This window comes from Loxodonta africana, chromosome X, assembly GCF_030014295.1.
Source record: "Loxodonta africana isolate mLoxAfr1 chromosome X, mLoxAfr1.hap2, whole genome shotgun sequence".
Taxonomy (NCBI): Eukaryota; Metazoa; Chordata; class Mammalia; order Proboscidea; family Elephantidae; genus Loxodonta; species Loxodonta africana.
The window spans coordinates 129,386,917-129,405,905 of NC_087369.1; the positions used below are offsets into that span (position 1 = coordinate 129,386,917).

The 18,989-nt window shown below is 36.4% G+C and overlaps 1 protein-coding gene across 1 annotated transcript in view; it reads left to right on the forward strand.

The window, feature by feature from the left end:
- The window catches only part of COL4A5 (collagen type IV alpha 5 chain), a 304,359-nt gene that overhangs the window by 168,584 nt on the left and 116,786 nt on the right, over positions 1–18,989 (forward strand). Inside the window, exons 14-19 of the mRNA XM_064278667.1 lie at positions 7,781–7,834; positions 7,930–7,986; positions 8,266–8,310; positions 9,849–9,902; positions 11,675–11,716; positions 13,967–14,099. Of these exons, the coding sequence (XP_064134737.1) occupies positions 7,781–7,834; positions 7,930–7,986; positions 8,266–8,310; positions 9,849–9,902; positions 11,675–11,716; positions 13,967–14,099 (385 nt within the window). The remainder of the gene's footprint in view (positions 1–7,780; positions 7,835–7,929; positions 7,987–8,265; positions 8,311–9,848; positions 9,903–11,674; positions 11,717–13,966; positions 14,100–18,989) is intronic.

The window sequence follows — 18,989 nt, forward strand, 5'->3', positions numbered from 1 at the left end:
ATGTTGAAAACATTTTCATGTGCTTATTGCCATTTGTGTATCTTCTTTGGATAAATGTCTATTCAAATACTTTGCCCATTTTTAATTGGGTTATTTATCATATTATTGTTGAGTTATATTAATTCTTTATGTATTTTGGATGTTGTATGTAGTCAAGTTGATACTGATTCAGGGACCCTATATGACAGAGTAGAACTGCTCCATAGGGTTTCCTAGGCAGAAGTCTTTATGGGAGCAGATCACCAGGTCTTTTCTCACATGGATTTGCTGATAGGTTCAAACCACCAACGTTTTGGTTAGCAGCTGAGTATGTAACCATTGTACCACCAGGGCTCCTTATATTCTGGATACTAGACCCTTACCAGATATATTAATTGCAATTTTTTTCCCGTACCGTAGGTTGTCTTTCACTTTTTTAATAGTACCCTTTGATGCACCAAAACCAAAAAACCAAACCCAGTGCCGTCAAGTCGATTCCGACTCATAGCGACCCTATAGGCCAGAGTAGAACTGCCCCATAGAGTTTCCAAGGAGCACCTGGCAGATTCGAACTGCCGACCCTTTGGTTAGCAGCCGTAGCACTTAACCGCTACACCACCAGGGTTTCTGCACAGATGTTTTTAATTTTGATGAAGTCTTGTTTAACTATGTGTCTGTCAGTTTGTCCTCCTGTGTTGGCTTGCATGTTGCTATGATACTGGAAGCTTTACCACCAGTATTTCAAATACCAGCAGGGTCACCCTTGGTGGACAGGTTTCAGCAGAGCTTTCAGACTAAGACAAGCTAGGAAGAAGGACCTGGTAGTCTGCTTCTGAAAAAATTGGCCAGTGAAAACCATATGAATAGCAGTGGAACATTATCTGATATAGTGCCGGAAGATGAACCCCTCAGGTTGGAAGGCACTCAAAATGCAACTGGGGTAGAGCTGCCTCCTCAAAGTAGTTGTTGTTCTTAGGTGCTGTCAAGTCAGTTTCTACTAATTGCGACCTTAATGACATGGATGGTCAAGCTTTCAGGACCTTCACCTACTGATGTGGCATGACTCAAAATGAGAAGAAACGCTTGCAAACATCCATTAATAATGGGAGCATGGAATGTATGAAGTATGAATCTAGGAAAATTGAAAGTCATCAAAAATGAAAGGGAACGCATAAACATTGATATCCTAGTCATTGGTGAGCTGAAATGGAGTTGTATTGGCCATTTTGAATCAGACAATCATATGATCTACTATGCTGGGAATGACAAATTGAAGAGGAGTGGCATCACATTCATTGTCACAAAAAACATTTCAAGATCTGTCCTGAAGTACGCACTGTCAGTGATACGGTAATATCCATACGCCTACAAGGAAGACCAGTTAATACGGATACTATTCAAATTTGTGCACCAATCACTAATGCCAAAGATGAAGAAATTGAAGATTTTTATCAACTGCTCCATTCTAATATTGATCAAACATGCAGTCAGGATGCATTGATAATTACTGGTGATTGAAATGCGAAAGCTGGAAAAAAAGAAGGATTGGTAGTTGGAAAATATGGCCTTGGTGATAGAAACAGTGCCAGAAATCGAATGATAGAATTTTGCAAGACCAATGACTTCTTCATTGCAGATACCTTTTTTCAACAATCAAACTGACTATACATATGGAGGACACCCTGGTGGCAGAGTGGTTAAGAGCTACAGCTGTTGACTTAAAGGTCATCAGTTTGAATCCACGAGGTACTCCTTGGAAACCCTATGGGGCAGTTCTACTCTGTCCTACAGGGTCACTATGACTCAGAATCGACTCAGTGGCAACGGGTGTTTTATACACATGGACGTTGCCAGATGAAACACACAGGAATCAAATCGACTACATCTGTGGAAAGAGACGATGGAAAAGCTCAATATCATCAGTCAGAACAAGGCCAGGGGCTGACTGCAGAACAGATCATCAATTACTCATATGCAAGTTCAAGTTGAAGCTGAAGAAAATTAGAACAAGTCCGCAAGAGCCAAAGTACAACCTTGAGGATATCCTACCTGAATTTAGAGACCATCTTAAGAACATATTTGAAGTGTTGAACACTAATAGCCAAAGGCTAGAAAAGTTGTGGAATGACATCAAAGACATCATACATGAAGAAAGCAAGAGGTCATTAAAAAGACAGGAAAGAAAGAAAAGACCAAAATGATGTCAGAAAGGACACTGAAAGTAGCTCTTGGACATAGAGTAGCTAAAGCAAAAGGAAGAAATGGTGAAGTAAAACAGCTGAACAGAAGATTTCAAAGGGCACCTTGAGAAGACAAAGTATTATAATGAAATGTACAAAGACCTGGAGATAGAAAACCAAAAGGAAAGAACACAGTCAGCATTTCTTAAGCTGAAAGAACTGAAGAAAAAATTCAAGCCTCGAGTTGCAGTGTTGATGGATTCTTTGGGGAAAATATTAAATGATGCAAGAAGCATCAAAAGAAGATGGAAGTTATACACAGAGTCACTGTACGAAAATAATTGGCTGACGAGTCCACCATTCAGGAGGTAGCATATAAAGAACCTATGGTATTGAAGGAAGAGGTCCAAGCTACAATGAAGGTATTGTCGAAAAACAAGGCTCTAGGTATTGACGGAATACCAACTGAAGTGTTTCAACAAATGGATGCAGCCCTGGAAGTGCTCACTCTTCTGTGCCAAGAAATTTGGAAGACAGCTACCTGGCCAAGCCACTGGAAGAGATCCATATTTGTACCCATTCCAAAGAAAGGCAATCCAACGGAATGCAGAAATTATTAAATGATATCATTAATATCACACACAAGTAAAATTTTGCTGAAGATCATTTAAAAGCAGTTGCAATAGTAAATGAACAGGGAACTGCCAGAGATGGAACAAGGGATATCATTGCTGATGTCAGATGGACCCTGGCTGAAAGCAGAGAATACCAGAAAGATGTTTACCTCTGTTTTATTGACTGTGCAAAAGCATTCGACTGTGTGGATCATAGCAAGTTATGGATAACATTAGGAATAATGGGAATTGCAGAACACTTAATTGTGCTCATGAGAAACCTTTACATAGACCAAGAGGCAGTCATTTGAACAGAACAAGGGGATACTGCAAGGTTTAAAGCCAAGAAAGATGTGTCAGGGTTGTATCCTTTCACCCATACTTATTCAATCTGTATGCTGAGCAAGTTGCCCGAGAAGTTGGACTATATGCAGATGACACAACCTTGCTTGCTGAAAGTAAAGAGGACTGGAAGCACTTACTGATGTAGATCAAAGACCACAACCTTCAGTATGGATTACACCTCAACATAAAGAAGACAAAAATCCTCACAACTGGACCAGTGATCAACATCATGATGAATGGAGAAAAGATTGAAGTTGTCAAGGATTTCATTTTACTTGGATCCACAGTCAACAGCCAAGAAAGCAGCAGTCAAGAAATCAAAGGATGCATTGCATTGGGTAAATCTGCTGCAAAGGACCTCTTTGTTGAAAAGGAAAGGTGTCACCTTGAAGACTAAGGTGCGCCTGACCCAAGCCATGTTATTTTCAGTCACATCATATTCATGTGAAAGCTGGACAATGAATAAGGAAGCCTGAAGAAGAATTGATGCCTTTGAATTGTGGTGTTGGTGAAGAATATTGAATATACCATGGACTGCCCAAAGAATGAACAAATCTGTCTTAGAAGAAGTACAACCAGAATGCTCCTTAGAAGCAAGGATGGCAAGACTGTGTCTTACATACTTTGGACATGTTATTAGGAGAGACCAGTCCCTGGAGAAGGGCATCATGCTTGGTAAATTAGACGGTCAGCAAAAAAGAGGAAGACCCTCAACAGGATGGATTTACACGGTAGCTGCAACAATGGACTCACACATAACAACGATTATGATGTCGCAGGACCAGGTGGTGTTTTGTTCTGTTGTACATCAGGTCACTGTGAGTCAGAAATGACTCAATAGCACCTAACAGCTAACAACAACGATTTAACTGTTTTTCTTTTGTTGCTTGTGTTTTTGCTGTCATCTGTGAAATCATTGACCCCTAAAAAGAAATATTACCTAACTCAATGTTATGAAGATTTAATCCTGTGTTTTCTTCTAAAGTTTTATAATGTTGGCTCTTACATTAAGGTCAGTGATCTATTTTGAGTTAATTTTTTAATATGTAGTGACGTATGGGTCCAGCCTCAATCTTTTGCATGTGGCTCTCCTCTTGTCCCTGCATCATTGTTGAAGAGACTACTTTTTTGCCATTGAATGGTCTTGTCACCCTTGTTGGAAATCAATTAAAAATAAATGTAAAGATTTATTTCTCAGTTCTCAAATCTATTCCATTGACCTATATGTCTGTCCTCATGCCAATACCACACTGTCTTAATTACTGTAGCTTTTTAGTATGTTTTAAAATCATGAAATGTGGGTCCTCCAACTATGTTCTTCTCTTACAAGATTGTTTTGGTAATTCTGGGTCCCTTGAATTTACATGTGGATTTTAGGATTAGCTTGTCAGTTTCCCCGAAGAAGCCAGCTGGGTTTTGTTGATTCTGTATATCGCTTTGGGTAGTATTGTTGTTTTAACAATACTAAGTCCTTCAATCCATGAACATGGAATATCTTTCCATTTATTTACATCTTTTATAATTTTTTTTTCGGGTTTATAATTTATTTTGGAAACCCTGGCGGCGTAGTGGTTAAGTGCTACGGCTGTTAACCAAAGGATCGGCAGTTCGAATCCACCAGGCGCTCCTTGGAAACTCTGTCAGGCAGTTCTACTCTGTCCTATAGGGTTGCTATGAGTCGGAATCAACTCAATGGCACTGGGTTTGGTTTTTGGTATAATTTATTTCAGCAATATTTTGTAGTTCTCAATGTACAATTCGTGTACCTTCTTGGTTAAATATGTTTCTGAGTAATTGTTTTGTGCTATTTTATTATAGATGGAGTTATGTTATTATCAGTTTTGGATTGTTCATTGCTAGTGTAGAGAAATACAGTATATTTTTAAATTTTTTATTGTGGTAAATATATGTAACAAAACATCTGCCATTTTAATCATGCTTCAGTGTACAATTCAGTGACATTAATTACATTCACCATGTTGTACAACCGTCATTACCATTATCTGTTTCCAAAAGTTTTTCTTTGTCCCAAACTAAAACTCAGTACCCATTAAGCAATAACTCCACATTCCCCCTTCTCCCTAGCCCCTGGAAACTACTAATATATTTTTTCCCTTAAGTAGATATTTATGTAAGTGGGATCACACAATATTTCTCCTTTTGTGATTGACTTATTTAACTTAGCATAATGTTTGCAAGCTTCATCCATGTCATAGCAGTTATTAGAACTTCATGTCTCTTATGCCTGATTAATGTGGCACTGTATATACATGGAAACCCTGGTGGTGTAGTGGTTAAGTGCTGTGGCTGCTAACCAAAGGGTCAGCAGTTCAGATCCACCAAGCGCTCCTTGGAAACTCTATGGGGCAGTTCTACCCTGTCCTATAGGGTCTCTATGAGTCAGACACGACTCGACAGCAACGGGATTGGTTTTTGGTTTTTTTCGTATAGAAATACTGCATTTGTTTATCTATTTATGTGTTGATGGACATTTGAGTTCTTTCCAGCTTTTGGCCTTTGTGAATAATGGTGCAATGAACATTCTTATGCAAGATTTTGTTTGAAAACCTGTTTTCAGTTCTTTTGGGTATATACCTAGGAGTGGAATTGCTGGGTCATATGGTAACTATGCGTTTAACTTTCTGAGGAACTATAAAACTTTTTCCCACAGCAGCTGCAGTATTTTATATTCCCACTGGCAATGGATGAGGGCACCAATTTCTCTGCAGGCTACAAGTATTTTTGTATGTTAATTTTTGTACCCCGCAACCTTGTTCTGCTTGTTTATTAGTTCTACTATTTTTTAATGGAGTCCTTAGGATTTTTTATATACGTGAGTATGTCATCTGCAAATAGAGATTTAATCACTCAAGATACGTGCAGAAATAGTAGGGGAGAAAAGTGCAGCTCCAATATACGTGATTTTAAATCCTGGCCCACACAAAGTGCATCCTAATGTACATTGTGAGTCATTTGCAGTTGTTGTCTCACAACCACTTATAGTATTCTTAGAAAAATTGTGGAGACCTGTGACATGAAGGAAATGGGCATATGTTACATATTTTTAAAAGGACAAAATACTGTTTATTTCAAAACAGTAAAACAATTGTCACATGTAAATTGGATTGTTTCAGTCTGTGCAGCCTGTATAGTTCCAGGCAACAGAACTAGGACCAGTGTGTGAATTTACTCCATGTGAGGTTCAGCTTTGTAACTATTGGAATTGTCCCAAAATGTAAAAACTGTCTTATGAGGTTATGGATAGAAGTGTTCCAGTGAGATGCTACCATTAGTTCTCAACTTTGGCTGCACATTGTGATCACCAGGGAAACTTTTAAAAATCCAATTGTTCATGCTGTACTACAGACCGATTACGTTTGAATCTCACTGTGTAAGACTGAGAATCAGTATATTTCAAAGCTCCCAAGGGATTTCACTTGCAGCCAATGTCTAGAAACCCTGGGTTAGATGGTCACTGAAGGAGACATAATAGAAAGTTTTTCAGTATTAGATGAAGAACTCCCTATCATTTGAAATCAGAAGATGTTCTTACTGAACTAAAAACACGATCTTACATAAGGAGGAAAATTTTTAGTATAGTTTTGAAGGGTATGGTAAACTGATGGGGAAATGACTAGGGAAAATATCTAAGAAATAGGGACTAACTGAAGCAGAATGGACATCTTTCTGCTATCTGATCAGTTTGGTGCGTAAGAAAAGAGATCTATACCATGCCATGATGTGTGAGTTGCTTGAAGAATTAGCAGACCAGGCCAAGAGAATGTGAGGTGTATATATTATTCACTGTGTGGTGTTGAAGACCAAAATGATGGAGCCAGTGAGTGCGTAAAAATTATAGAAGTTAGAGCAAGGATGAGTATGAAAGCAAAGTTCCTTGTGAAATAGGAAGCATTGTGATTTAGACACAAGTAAAAAGGTCATAGGTTTTGAATTACAGGATTTCTCTTCTTGGTCTAATGCAAAATGATGAGAGAATGGATGCACAATTAGGTCATTTTAAGGTAGATTCTCATTGTCTTAAATGACTGTGTTCTTTTCACTGGTACGCAAGGAGGAAGATGATATTATCCTATAAACTCTTGTTGTGTTTAGAAATAATTATTTGATACCTTGCTTCTCCTAGAGTAGATGGGGGAGGGGGTTTAAATATATCTTTTTGAGCATACTGCCTACCCTTGGACAGTGTGTGCATTTTTGTTTCACTTAAAAGCTGATAAGACAGTTAAGAAAAAAGGACAAATAATTGTGTTGAAACTCTACCACCAATATCAATTGGGCTGTTTAATTCTCTGCAAAATATATTTGCTGTACAGCCCAAAAGTCTCCTACTTTTAAGTACTCTTGCTTGTTATAAAAATGTTTTATAAGAATGAAAAGTGATAAGTACTTTAATTTAAATATTGTTTTTACCGCAAAGCTTGGTTTTGCATATGCTAGAAATTTACTGAAGTGAGCAAAGATGGCTCCAGGTTCTTTTGCCTAGTAGATTTCAACTGTGAATTAGAAACATCCTATTTTCTCTGATTATACTACATGAGTCTAGAGTTCAGCTTGTTAAAGCTTTCTTAACTATTTCTAATAGCTTGAAAGAGATATGTATGTTCCAGTATTAATATTGCTTTCCTTTCCCCTACTCTATAGGGGCTTCCTGGTGACCGAGGGCCACCTGGGCCTCCAGGGATACGTGGTCCTCCAGTAAGTAACCTGAAATGCTTCAGCATTATTAATGTAAATTGGTAGTGATACAAAGTATCCGTTGAACTAATATAAAACTCCTTTTGTGTGTACAGGGTCCTCCAGGTGGTGTGAAAGGTGAGAAGGGTGAGCAAGGAGAGCCAGGCAAAAGAGTAAGTCTTATCGTTACTAATATTGTTTTCTAAAAATTGTACACGTATCTACATATATATGTGCATAGATATGTATGTGATTTTATTCTTTCCTCATAAATAGGACTTTCATTGCCTCAAAATGTCATTACCAACATGTTCATGTATTATAACATTGAAATGTAAAAAGTCTACTTAATGTAGTCCAAAACAGGAAAAACATTCATTATATTCTCCAACCTCAAACTTCCTAACTAACAGATTTGTGTTCTTGCCCCATTATTTGTTTGTATTTAATAGGGTAAACCAGGCAAAGATGGAGACAATGGCCAACCAGGAATTCAAGTGAGTAGCAAAGGTCATTTTCCCAAAAAAATTGGCATCATTTGTAGATGGTGATAAAGAATTAGGATGGCAAAGACACTAGGGTTTAGAAATAGTTTAAGTGAATGAAAATTATTCTTTCTTTCTATTTTAAATATAAAGTTGAGATTCCGCTATGATTTTTTAAGTCAGATTTATTGAGATATGATTTATATACAGCAAAATCGCCCTTTCTTTAGTGTACAGTTTTGTGCATTTTCACAAATGCATACAGTTGGGTAGCCATCACCATAATCAAGAACAATTCTGTTACTACCAGAATTCCCTGTTCTTTTTTGCTAACCTCCTCCTTCACCCTGAGACCCTGGCAACAACTGATTTGTCTTCATCTCTATAATTTTGCCTTTTCCAGAATGCCATATAAATGAAATCATACAGTATGTAGCCTTAAAGAATCAGGATTTTTTTCACACAGCATAATGCATTATAGTGTGTGTCAATAGTCTATCCATTTTTATTGCTGAGTAGTATTCCATCGTATGGCTGAAACATGGTTAATTTATCCATTTACCCATTTAAAGATATTTTGATGGTTTATGACTTGAGGCCACTATGAATAAAACTACTATAAATACAAGTTTTTGTATAAACAAAAATTTTTTTGTTCCAGTAAAAATTTTGACTGATAGTTTTTCTAATTACTATAAAAACATGCAAGTCTGGGAAGTTTATTTCAAGCAGCCTCTCTTCAAGCACAGAGTATACACAGTAGGTATAAAAAAAAGTTTTTGAGTGCATTTAGAAAACTTGAGGAAGTTTAAAGGTCATCCGAAAGGAAAAGGATAATTCTTACAAAGCTAGGAATTAAAATAAAATCAGATGAATTGATTTCAAGATGATTTTACTAAACAAGAAGCCCTCAACTTACAAACTCTATATTCACAAATGTCTTAAACATATAAAATGGTATAAGGGGAGATATGTTCAAGAGGCTTCTTTTGGAACAATTGATCTTTGTTTCATAATTCAGGCATCCACAGTGTTGAACAGTTGCCTCTGATTGTTTTTGACAAATGTCCCTGGAGGGTGGGGGAGGGAGACTTTTTCCTATTTGTGCTGGGTGAGCTGGAATCTGGTCAAATAGACAGCACTATGAGCAGGTCTTCTAGGGAACCACCACACAGGTCAGTCAGATAATGACATTGCTCTGGGTATGAATCTTTGGAGGTGCTCCAACCCTGCTCCCCCTCTCCAGCGGCTGCTAGGTTGTTGATTTCACCATGATACAGACTGTTGTCAAGTCTATGGCGGAGTTGGGAAGGAGGCGATGGGAATAAAACAAGTCAAAACGCCACGAAGCTCACTGCTTTTACCAAGATTCAGCCATGTTCCTTGAACAAATGCTCCCCAGATTGTTACAAGCCTTTGATTAATTTCCAGAGTTCTGAAAAAGTTGATTCTGACCATTTTTGTCCTTTCATTGCTTTTATGGAGGGGAGAATTTTTGGAGTTCTTTATTCTGCTGTTTTCACTTATGTCACCCTGTCTATGTTTTAAAGGGTTTGCCTGGTGATCGAGGTGATCCTGGTGAACCAGGAAGGGATGGTGAAAAGGTAAGAATTTTTATATTTTGAGGTGGCTGGTTTTCTTTTAGTTAAACAGAATCCTTTTCTCTCCTAAGGTTTAGTTCTAAATGAAGAAGTTGTAAATAACCAGCTTTTGTATTGAAAACATGCCTTCCTCATCCATTTTTTTTTTCCTTACCGCTTCCTCTAAATTTTCTTCATTATCCTAAATCACAGCCCATGTGGTGGAAATACATGAAGGATTATTTAACTTTAAAGCATTCCCACTTTGACAAGTTGGTCACTTTATTTTAAGCATGTATCTGCATAACTTTTGTTCTCCAGAAAGAGTATTAAGCATTATTTTAGTGAGGTCCTCATACTACAAAAAGCTTACGTTTGTGAATTTAGAATGTCTCCACTAAACATTACCGTTCTTTATGCAATTATTGTCAGTAACTCTATGGCTAATTCTTTGTCGTTTTTTTCATCTGGCTATCCAGCCTGATTGAGGTCATTTATTTGGTTATCTATTTTAAAAGTGATTTTGAAAGAATGTAGGAGGCACACAGTTACCCTATTTTTAGCAAGATACAAAATATGCAGTCTTCCATTCCCTCTGGTCTCTAATGCCTTGGTATTAAAACTGAAACTGAAAAAACGTTGTTTTGCCAGAAAGGAGGAAAAGGCGTTACAAACTTGAATGTACCTAGAGGGCACACATTTAAATGGTGATTTGTCTCTGAACTAGTTCCAAGTTCTAGCTTGGCCTTAAGAGGCACAGCTAGAATAAAGGAATATAGTAAATACTCAGAGAACAAGATGTTTTGTTTTTTTCAAGTTCAAGTAGTAACTCCTTAAACTAAAAGGAGCTTATAGATAGATGAAAGATTTCTATGAACAAGTCTTAAACCAAAAAAGGAGTGTGCAGGAGACATCTCTTCGTATGTCTTGGCCAGTAGACTAATAGTTAAATACTATGTTATTCTGTGCTGTTGTAGCTGCTGGTTAAGGATAAAAGTTTTATCTCAACATGTCTTTCATTAGCTTCCACGAGTAAGCTCACAAAAGCAATTATGATTAGCTGTCCCTGCTGATAGTTAAGTCCATCACCTCCAAATATCTTTTACTAATGGAAATGATAGTAGATTTACACCTTTGACCAATTTTATATAAAGGAACATGTAATGGTTTTAACTGATTTTTTTTTAATGGTGCCAATTATTTCATCGAGTATTTACTTTATAAGGTACCTGGGTGGCACAAATGGTTGAGTACTCAACTACGAACCAAAAGCTTGTTGATTTGAACCCACCCAGAGGTGACTCAGAAAAAAGGCCTGGCAGTCTCCTTCCAAAAGGTCATAGCTTTGAGAAACCTAAAGAGTACGTTTATGCTCTGACATACATAGGGTTGCAGTGAGTCAGAATCAACTCAGAGACAACTGGCATGGTTTTTTTGGTTTATTTACTTTATAGGATACTCACAATTAGCTAGAAAATAGGAGCCTTAAAGGATATTAGAGCTAGAAAGACTTAGAAGCCTTGTCCAACTTCTTCACTTTTATATATAAGGTAGAGAGAGAGAGAGAGAGATCAATTAATTTTATCAAGATCTCATAGCTGGTAAATCTGAAACAACATTATAGGTCTTCCTAGGCTTAGTTCAGTATTGTTTCATTACCTCATGTTGTATTTCTCATTTGAGGTACTTCATTATGAATTTCTGTCTTTGTGAAATTTAATTATCTCTTATCTTCGTGAGGAAATTGTTATTTTCCTGTGATTTTTACTAAAGTATTTTATAATTTTATTGAACAGGGCCAAAAAGGTGAAATTGGCCCAACTGGGCCTCCTGGACTTGTAAGTGTTTTTTAATCTTCATTTATTCAGTTTATTAATGCATTGTCATTTTTGTACCTTAATTATATCCTCCCTACCTTCTCTCATAAAAAAAATAGAACATAAAATTCCAAATCATTGTCAAAAATCACTTGGCTGAACTTTTGCTGGCTCAAAAGTCTTGGCATCTAAGAACTTCAGTGAAGATGACCTTAAGATCTTTGTGGTATTCTGTTTGTGTATTACTTATTCATAGTAAAGATCCAAAATTATGGCACTGAGTTGTTTTGCATCAATGATTGCCAAAATCATCTCTCAAGCAACCAGCAGGTGGTGCAAGTGTTGCTTACAAAGGCTCAATAGAAGAAACGGGGAACTGAGGAAAGGTCCTTTCCCCTTCAGAGCTCAGAGGAAAAACGGATTTGGTCCTAATAGGCTTTCTCAATTTGTAATTGTCTGGTTTATACCTCTTTCTTTCCTGAGTGTGTGCTTTCTAGGGGCTCTTAATAACAAATGTAGGAAACTGTTCCATAAAAAAATAAATTGAGGGGTTATGAATTTTGTCATTTACATTTACCATGAAATTTAAGTCTCAAAGATATTTCCAATCTTATTAAAAATAAAATATTATTACTGAGGTTCTACACATTGGTTTTTCTTTGGTTGAAATCTGGTAAGGGTTTAGACTGTATTGAAGCCACAGAGGAGAGAATGCTAGAAAACCTATTCTGTATGTTTGAAAATTTTAGTGAAAGTTATGTAATGCTTTTAGTCCATAGTGAGTCTCAGGTGTTGATACTTAGGATGGTTCTAAATTTGATGAGGAGCTATTTTTAAAAGATCTTAGACAATTTCTGTTCACTTTCATTTTAAAATCAGAGTTTTCATTTTCTAAGAAGTAATCTCTAAAAAATGACACAGTAAAATTTGGTTGAGTATCAGAAAAAAAATGGGAATTTTGAGAGTACAGCCCTATCCAGCAGCTCACTTTCCCTTTTGAACCAGCATCCCAGTTCTGGGTCCCACAACTTTCAGTCTCCTTTTGTCTGAATATTTATTATATCCCATAGAGCCAGGATAAATATCACACTTTATCAGTAGGCGTTGATTTTTACCTCAGATTGACGATTTCTTAAATCTGAGGCTTATTTACCTTTGTGGGTCTATGAGGTGAATTTCTTTATATTTAGTTTATTTAATATGAAATATCTTTAGAACGGCCTTACGTACTGAGGGTCTAAGAAGACAGAGAGAAAAGGAATGATCAGTTGGTTGGGTTTAATTAATAAAGCCTTTCTCGAAGAGAGGAAACCCTGGTGACATAGTGGTTAAGTGGTATGGTTGCTAACCTGAAGGTCAGCAGTTCAAATCCACCAGGCGCTCCTTGGAAACTCTATGGGGCAGTTCTACTCTGTCCTATAGGGTCGCTATGAGTCAGAATTGACCTGACGGCAACAGGTTTGGTTTGGTTTTTTTGGTTTTCTGGAAGAGATGAGTTTTCTTTTTTTTTTAAAGAGGAAAAAAGTACAGATTGGTAAAGAGAAAGATGGAGGAGGGCATTACAGATGTTTGGAATGGCATGTGCAAAGGCATAGACAAGAATGTGGAAGTTGCATGAAGTGGTAATAGTCAGACCTCACTCTAATAGAAACTCATTGCTAGAAATAACAGGAGATGAAATAGATGAGAGAAGTATTGGGAGTGAGAAGTGACTTGAGAGAGTCTAGGGTTAAAAGTAGCATCAGATAGTAAGAAGAAGTGAGCAATTTTGAGTCCTTAAGCAGGGTAGTTACCAGAGAAAAATTGGTTTTTGAGGTTTTTTTATTCTAGCAGTAGACTTGCATTCAAAGGGACGAGATCAGTGGTGCTTCTATTAGTCCAAGTGTAAGGTGAGGATAGTAGCTGTAGCAACAGAAGAGAACAAATTAGAGAGACGTTTTCAGTAAAGAATTCTCAGGCTAAGCTTACTGGAATGAATTGAATGTGTATTACAAGAGAAGAAAAGTCAAAAATAATTCTAGCTTTATAAGCATGGGGCTCAGGAGGGTGGTAATATTGTTAATGGCATTGGAAATTTTCTAATTGGTTGGAATATGGGAATAATATAAAATGTTACTTATAATCTGATAGTTGTCTTAGTTTTGCATCTGAACACTTTACCAAAATGATGACAGTATAATCATATGTAACTGCTATATTATTTTCAGGACAACAAGCCTCTTCCTCTTTGAGTTCCTTTATTAGTATTTGTTTTTTTCTTTCATGATAAAGGTACTACCAAGGCCTGGGACTGGTGTAACTGTGGGAGAAAAAGGAAACATTGGATTACCGGGCTTGCCTGGAGAAAAAGGAGAGCGAGGATTCCCTGGGATACAGGGTCCACCTGGCCTTCCTGGAACTCCAGGTAAAAGATGCTATACTTATGTCTTTGTGCTTATAGCATCTTTACTAATCCATGTATACGGTATTACGTTAGTTTTAGGGTAAGCAGTAAGCATAAGAGTAGAAGACATGGGTATTTTTAATTGACAGATACTTCTCAATTCTTACTATAGTTTTTTCTTTCTCACCAAATTTCTTACCTGTACTTAAAAAAAAAAGCTGAATCATTTGAGTAGTGACTTTTTTTCCTAAAATCCCATTTCTACCTTTTATTATTAATAATTTACACCAAACAATTTTGTGATCCGATAAATGAATCATCATATTTTCATGCTCTTATGGAAAGAGATACTGTCCTACTAATGCCTGGTTTTGCAAGATTTTCTGTATAAAAATGGTAAGCAGCACTGTCCACTTAAATAATTCCAGAAACATGTACCTAGAAATCTCAATGGTTATTTTGCTACGCCATAAAATCTTAGGGCTCAATAATGAGTCTTATCTCATTATTCACTACATTGTGGAGATATACAATGTAGTGAAGCATTTCTAATTCGGCCACAAATTAAGCACTGTCCTTGTTTAGCATGTTTATTTAGATGTCGAGTAAGATGGAGTGTAGTAGGGATTTATGTAAAATTTGCAAAAGCATCCAGTACAGTACCTGGTACATACACATTCAATAAATTCTGGTTCCTTTCTCTTCAAAAGTATTTGGCTAATGAGATATTAACATTATAAGATGAGAGACTGGCACTGATCCTTCCAAGGAGAAGGAGAATAAAATGTGGATTCTGTTATGCTCTAACGAAGTATGCGCTTTGGATTTCTGATTTCAAGATAGTGGACTAAACACATACTTTGTCTGGAAAATGGGGATAAAGAATTCCCCCAGGATACAGCAAAAGAGTTAAAGATTTAGAAAGTACAAAAGAAAAAGTTGAGACATAAAGAATAAACCTAAAATTTCTAAAATCTATCATGAAGGAGTTCACAGAGGAGAGAATGGGATGAGAGGCAATATTTGAAAAAAGTAATGCCTGAGAACTTCCTGTATTAAAAACAGACATAAGTTCCAGTGAAAGGACTCATGAAGTCCTTTAAAAAACCCAAAAAACCAAACCTGTTGCCATTGAGTCAATTCCGACCCATAGCAACCCTATAGGACAGAGCAGAACTGCCCCATAGAGTTTCCAGGGAGCACCTGGTGGATTCAAACTGTTGACCTTTTGGTTAGCAGGTGAAGCTCTTAACTACTATGCCACCAGGGTTTCCATGAAGTCCTTAGCAGGATTAAAATAATAATAATAATACAAAAATCAATAGCAAAACATGTTGTAAGACATTTCAGAATTCAAGGGTAAAAAGAAGTTCTTAAAAACTATCTGAGACCTCTGTAATAATTACTAGAGGTTTTACTCCAAAAGGAAGAAAAATGAATGCAGGATGAAGTAGGAGGGGGAACTAAGGTATAAGAACCAATGGTTAGGAAAGCTATTAATAAAGCATGTTAAGTTTAAATAAAAAGTATTGCTTATTAAGAAAATTAAGTAACATCCTGAAACTGTAATTGTAGACATTATAAGATGACAAGAATAAGTTGAAATAAGTAACTACAATTCATGTGAAAGGAGTAAACACCAATTAAAAGACAAAGACTAAAATAAAATTGGAATATGAATATCTATTTTTTTTATGTAAAACAGGCATAACTAAGAAAAGGACACAGGAAATTTGAAAATAAAGCAATGGAAAGATGTACTAGGTAAAAGGTATCAAAAAGAAAACTGATTTAGTAATTCTAATATAATATGAAATAGAAATCAAGGCAAAAAAACGCATTACGGGGACAAGAGAAACATTTCATATGGATAAATAGATAAATTATACCACAATAACACAAAAGTCATGAAACTTTATGCATTTAACAGTATAACTTTGAATATATAAGTGAAAACTGATAAGCTGTAAGAAAGAAATTGGCAAATCCCTAATATATCAAATAGGTGAAACATAAATGATATAAATACTTTGAGCAACACAATTGAGCTATATATGGGGGAAAGAGATGAGCTGTGTGCAGCAGAGAATACACATTGGAACATTTACAGAAATCATACCAGAAAAAAAATCAAAAAAAATTTATATGTAGTTCACGCTCTGTGACCAGAGTGAAGAAAGTTAGAAATTAATAACAGACCACCCCCAATATCTTTACATTTGTAAATTAGGAAGCACATTTATAAGTAACTCTTGAGGTAAAAAGGAAATAAGAAGCCACTGAAAGCTAAACAACCACAAAAGCACTGCATATCAAAACTCTTTGACTATGGCCAAAGTGACACCATTACTTTATCACAAAGTTGGAAAGACTAAAAGTAAATAAGCTAAGTTAAAAAGGGAAAACTAGAAAAAAGATAAGCACAAAGAAAGTTAGAAGGGAGAACTTGGTAAAGACTTAAAAAAAATAAAGCGGAAGACAAACTAAAGCAAATATAGTTTAATAAGAAAAATAAATGATGTTACTTTGAAAAAAAGTAAGAAATGAACAAGACTTTGACAAATACAATCAAGAGAAAAATGAAAGAAGTAACAAATAAAAAAGAATTAGTAAATAAAAAGGAATTATTGCCATAAATACAATTGAAAATTTTAAATTATATAAATATATCAAAATATTTGAAACTCTAGATGAAATAAATTCCTCATAAAAGAGAAAACATAAACTACTAAAATTGTTCTGAGAAAGTAAGAAACCTGGATAGATCAATTACTATAGAAAAATTTGAAATAGTAATTAAAGATCTTCATGAAAAGTATTTATGGGTGCTTTTTTAAGGATTCATGAGTGAATTCTGTGAAACTATAGAATAAATAATTCCCATACAGATAATTCCCATGTTTTTGTAAACTATTTCAGAGCGTTTTAAAAAAAAGAAAATTCAAATTCCAGGATGTAATGTTAGAAATAACTATGTCAATCTCATTTATGAACCTAGAAGCAACAATCCTAAGTAAAATATCAAATCAATTCAGAAGTATATTAAAATAATGTTATGACCAAGTAGATTTTACCCTAAGATTGCAAAGATAGTTCAACAGTACTGTAAATGATATACTAATAGATTTAAAAAGAATAGACCTGTGGGGAGATTGGAACTCTTACAGACTGCTAATGGGAACATAAAATGGTACAACCACCATGGAAAATGGTGTGGCACTTCCTTAAAAAGCTAGAAATCGAAATACCATATGAACCAGCAATCCCACTTCTATGTATATATCCTAGAGAATAAGATCTGTGACAAGAACAGACATATGCACACCCAAGTTCATTGCAGCGTTATTTACAACAGCACAACATGGAAACAACCTAAGTGCCTAAAAAAAAAAAGTGCCTATCAATGGATTAATGGATAAACAAACTGTGGTACCTACACAAAATTTAACACCACGTAACGAGAAAGAACAATGATGTATCTTCGAGACACCTCATGACATGGATAAATCTGGAGGACATTATGATGAGTGAAATAAGTCAATCACAAAAGGACAAATATTGTATGAGACCACTGTTATAAATAGTCAAGAAAAGGTTTACACACAGACAGAAACATTTTTTGTTAGTTACCAGAGATGGGAGGGGGAGGGAGGGAAAAGTCACTAACAAGAGAGTAGACACATGTTCACTTTGTTGAGGGGAAGTGCAATATGGGAGAAGTCAGCACAACATGACCAAGACAGAGGAAGACACTGAGAGGTACACAATAACAAAAGACAATGCTGGTAAGTAATTATAACATATATAATCCTGTAACAACAGTAATAACAAACAAGAATAAATGAGAGGATACATAGACAGGTATGCTGAACAGGTGTGGGAGAACGTAGGGGAGTACACCCCACGTGCATATATAGGTTTGGCTGTGGATATTTCTACACACATATTTGTATGTGTTACATGTGTATTTATGTATATAACAGAGCACACAGGGGGCACAGTCATGGAAACATCTTAGACATAACCAAACACGTTGCAGGACTATGTTACTGGGCTTGAAGGCTAAGGACCATAGTCTTGGGGGACATCTAGGTCAACTGGCATAACAGTTCATGAAGACAATGTTCTATGTTCTATTTTGGTGAGTAGCATCTAGAGTCTTAAAAGGTTGCAAGCAGCCATCTAAGATACAACTATTGGTCTCTTTCCATTCTGAGCAAAGGAGAGTGAAGAAAGAAACAATTAGTCCAAAGGAACCACAGCCTGCACTACCCTGAGGCCAGAAGAACTAGATAGTATCCAGCTGCCACTCCTGACCACTCTGAGCAGGATAACAATAGAAAGTCCAGGTTAGAGTGGGAAAGAAATGTAGAACAAAATTCAAATTTGTAAAAAAGACCAGATTAACTGATCTTAGACTAGAGGAACCCCTGAGACTATGGCCCTTAGAAACCCTTCTAACCTCGACCTTAAGCCATTCCCAGAGATCACCTTTCAGCCAGATAATATGTTCTTGTTGTTGTTAGGTGCCATCGAGTCAGTTCCAACTCATAGCGACACTATGCACAACAGAACGAAACACTGCCTGGTCCTGAGCCATCCTTATAATTGTTGCTATGCTTGAGCTCATTGTTGCAGCCACTGTGTCAGTCCACCTCACTGAGGGTCCTCCTCTTCTCTGCTGACCCTGTACTCTGCCAAGCATGATGTCCTTCCCCAGGGACTGATCCCTCCTGATAACATGTCCAAAGTATGTAAGACACAGTCTTGTCATCCTTGCCTCTAAGGAGCATTCTGGCTGTGCTTTTTCTAAGACAGATTCGTTCATTCTTTTGGCAGTCCATGGTGTATTCAGTATTCTTCGCCAACACCACAATTCAAATGCGTCAATTCTTCTTTGGTCTTCCTCAC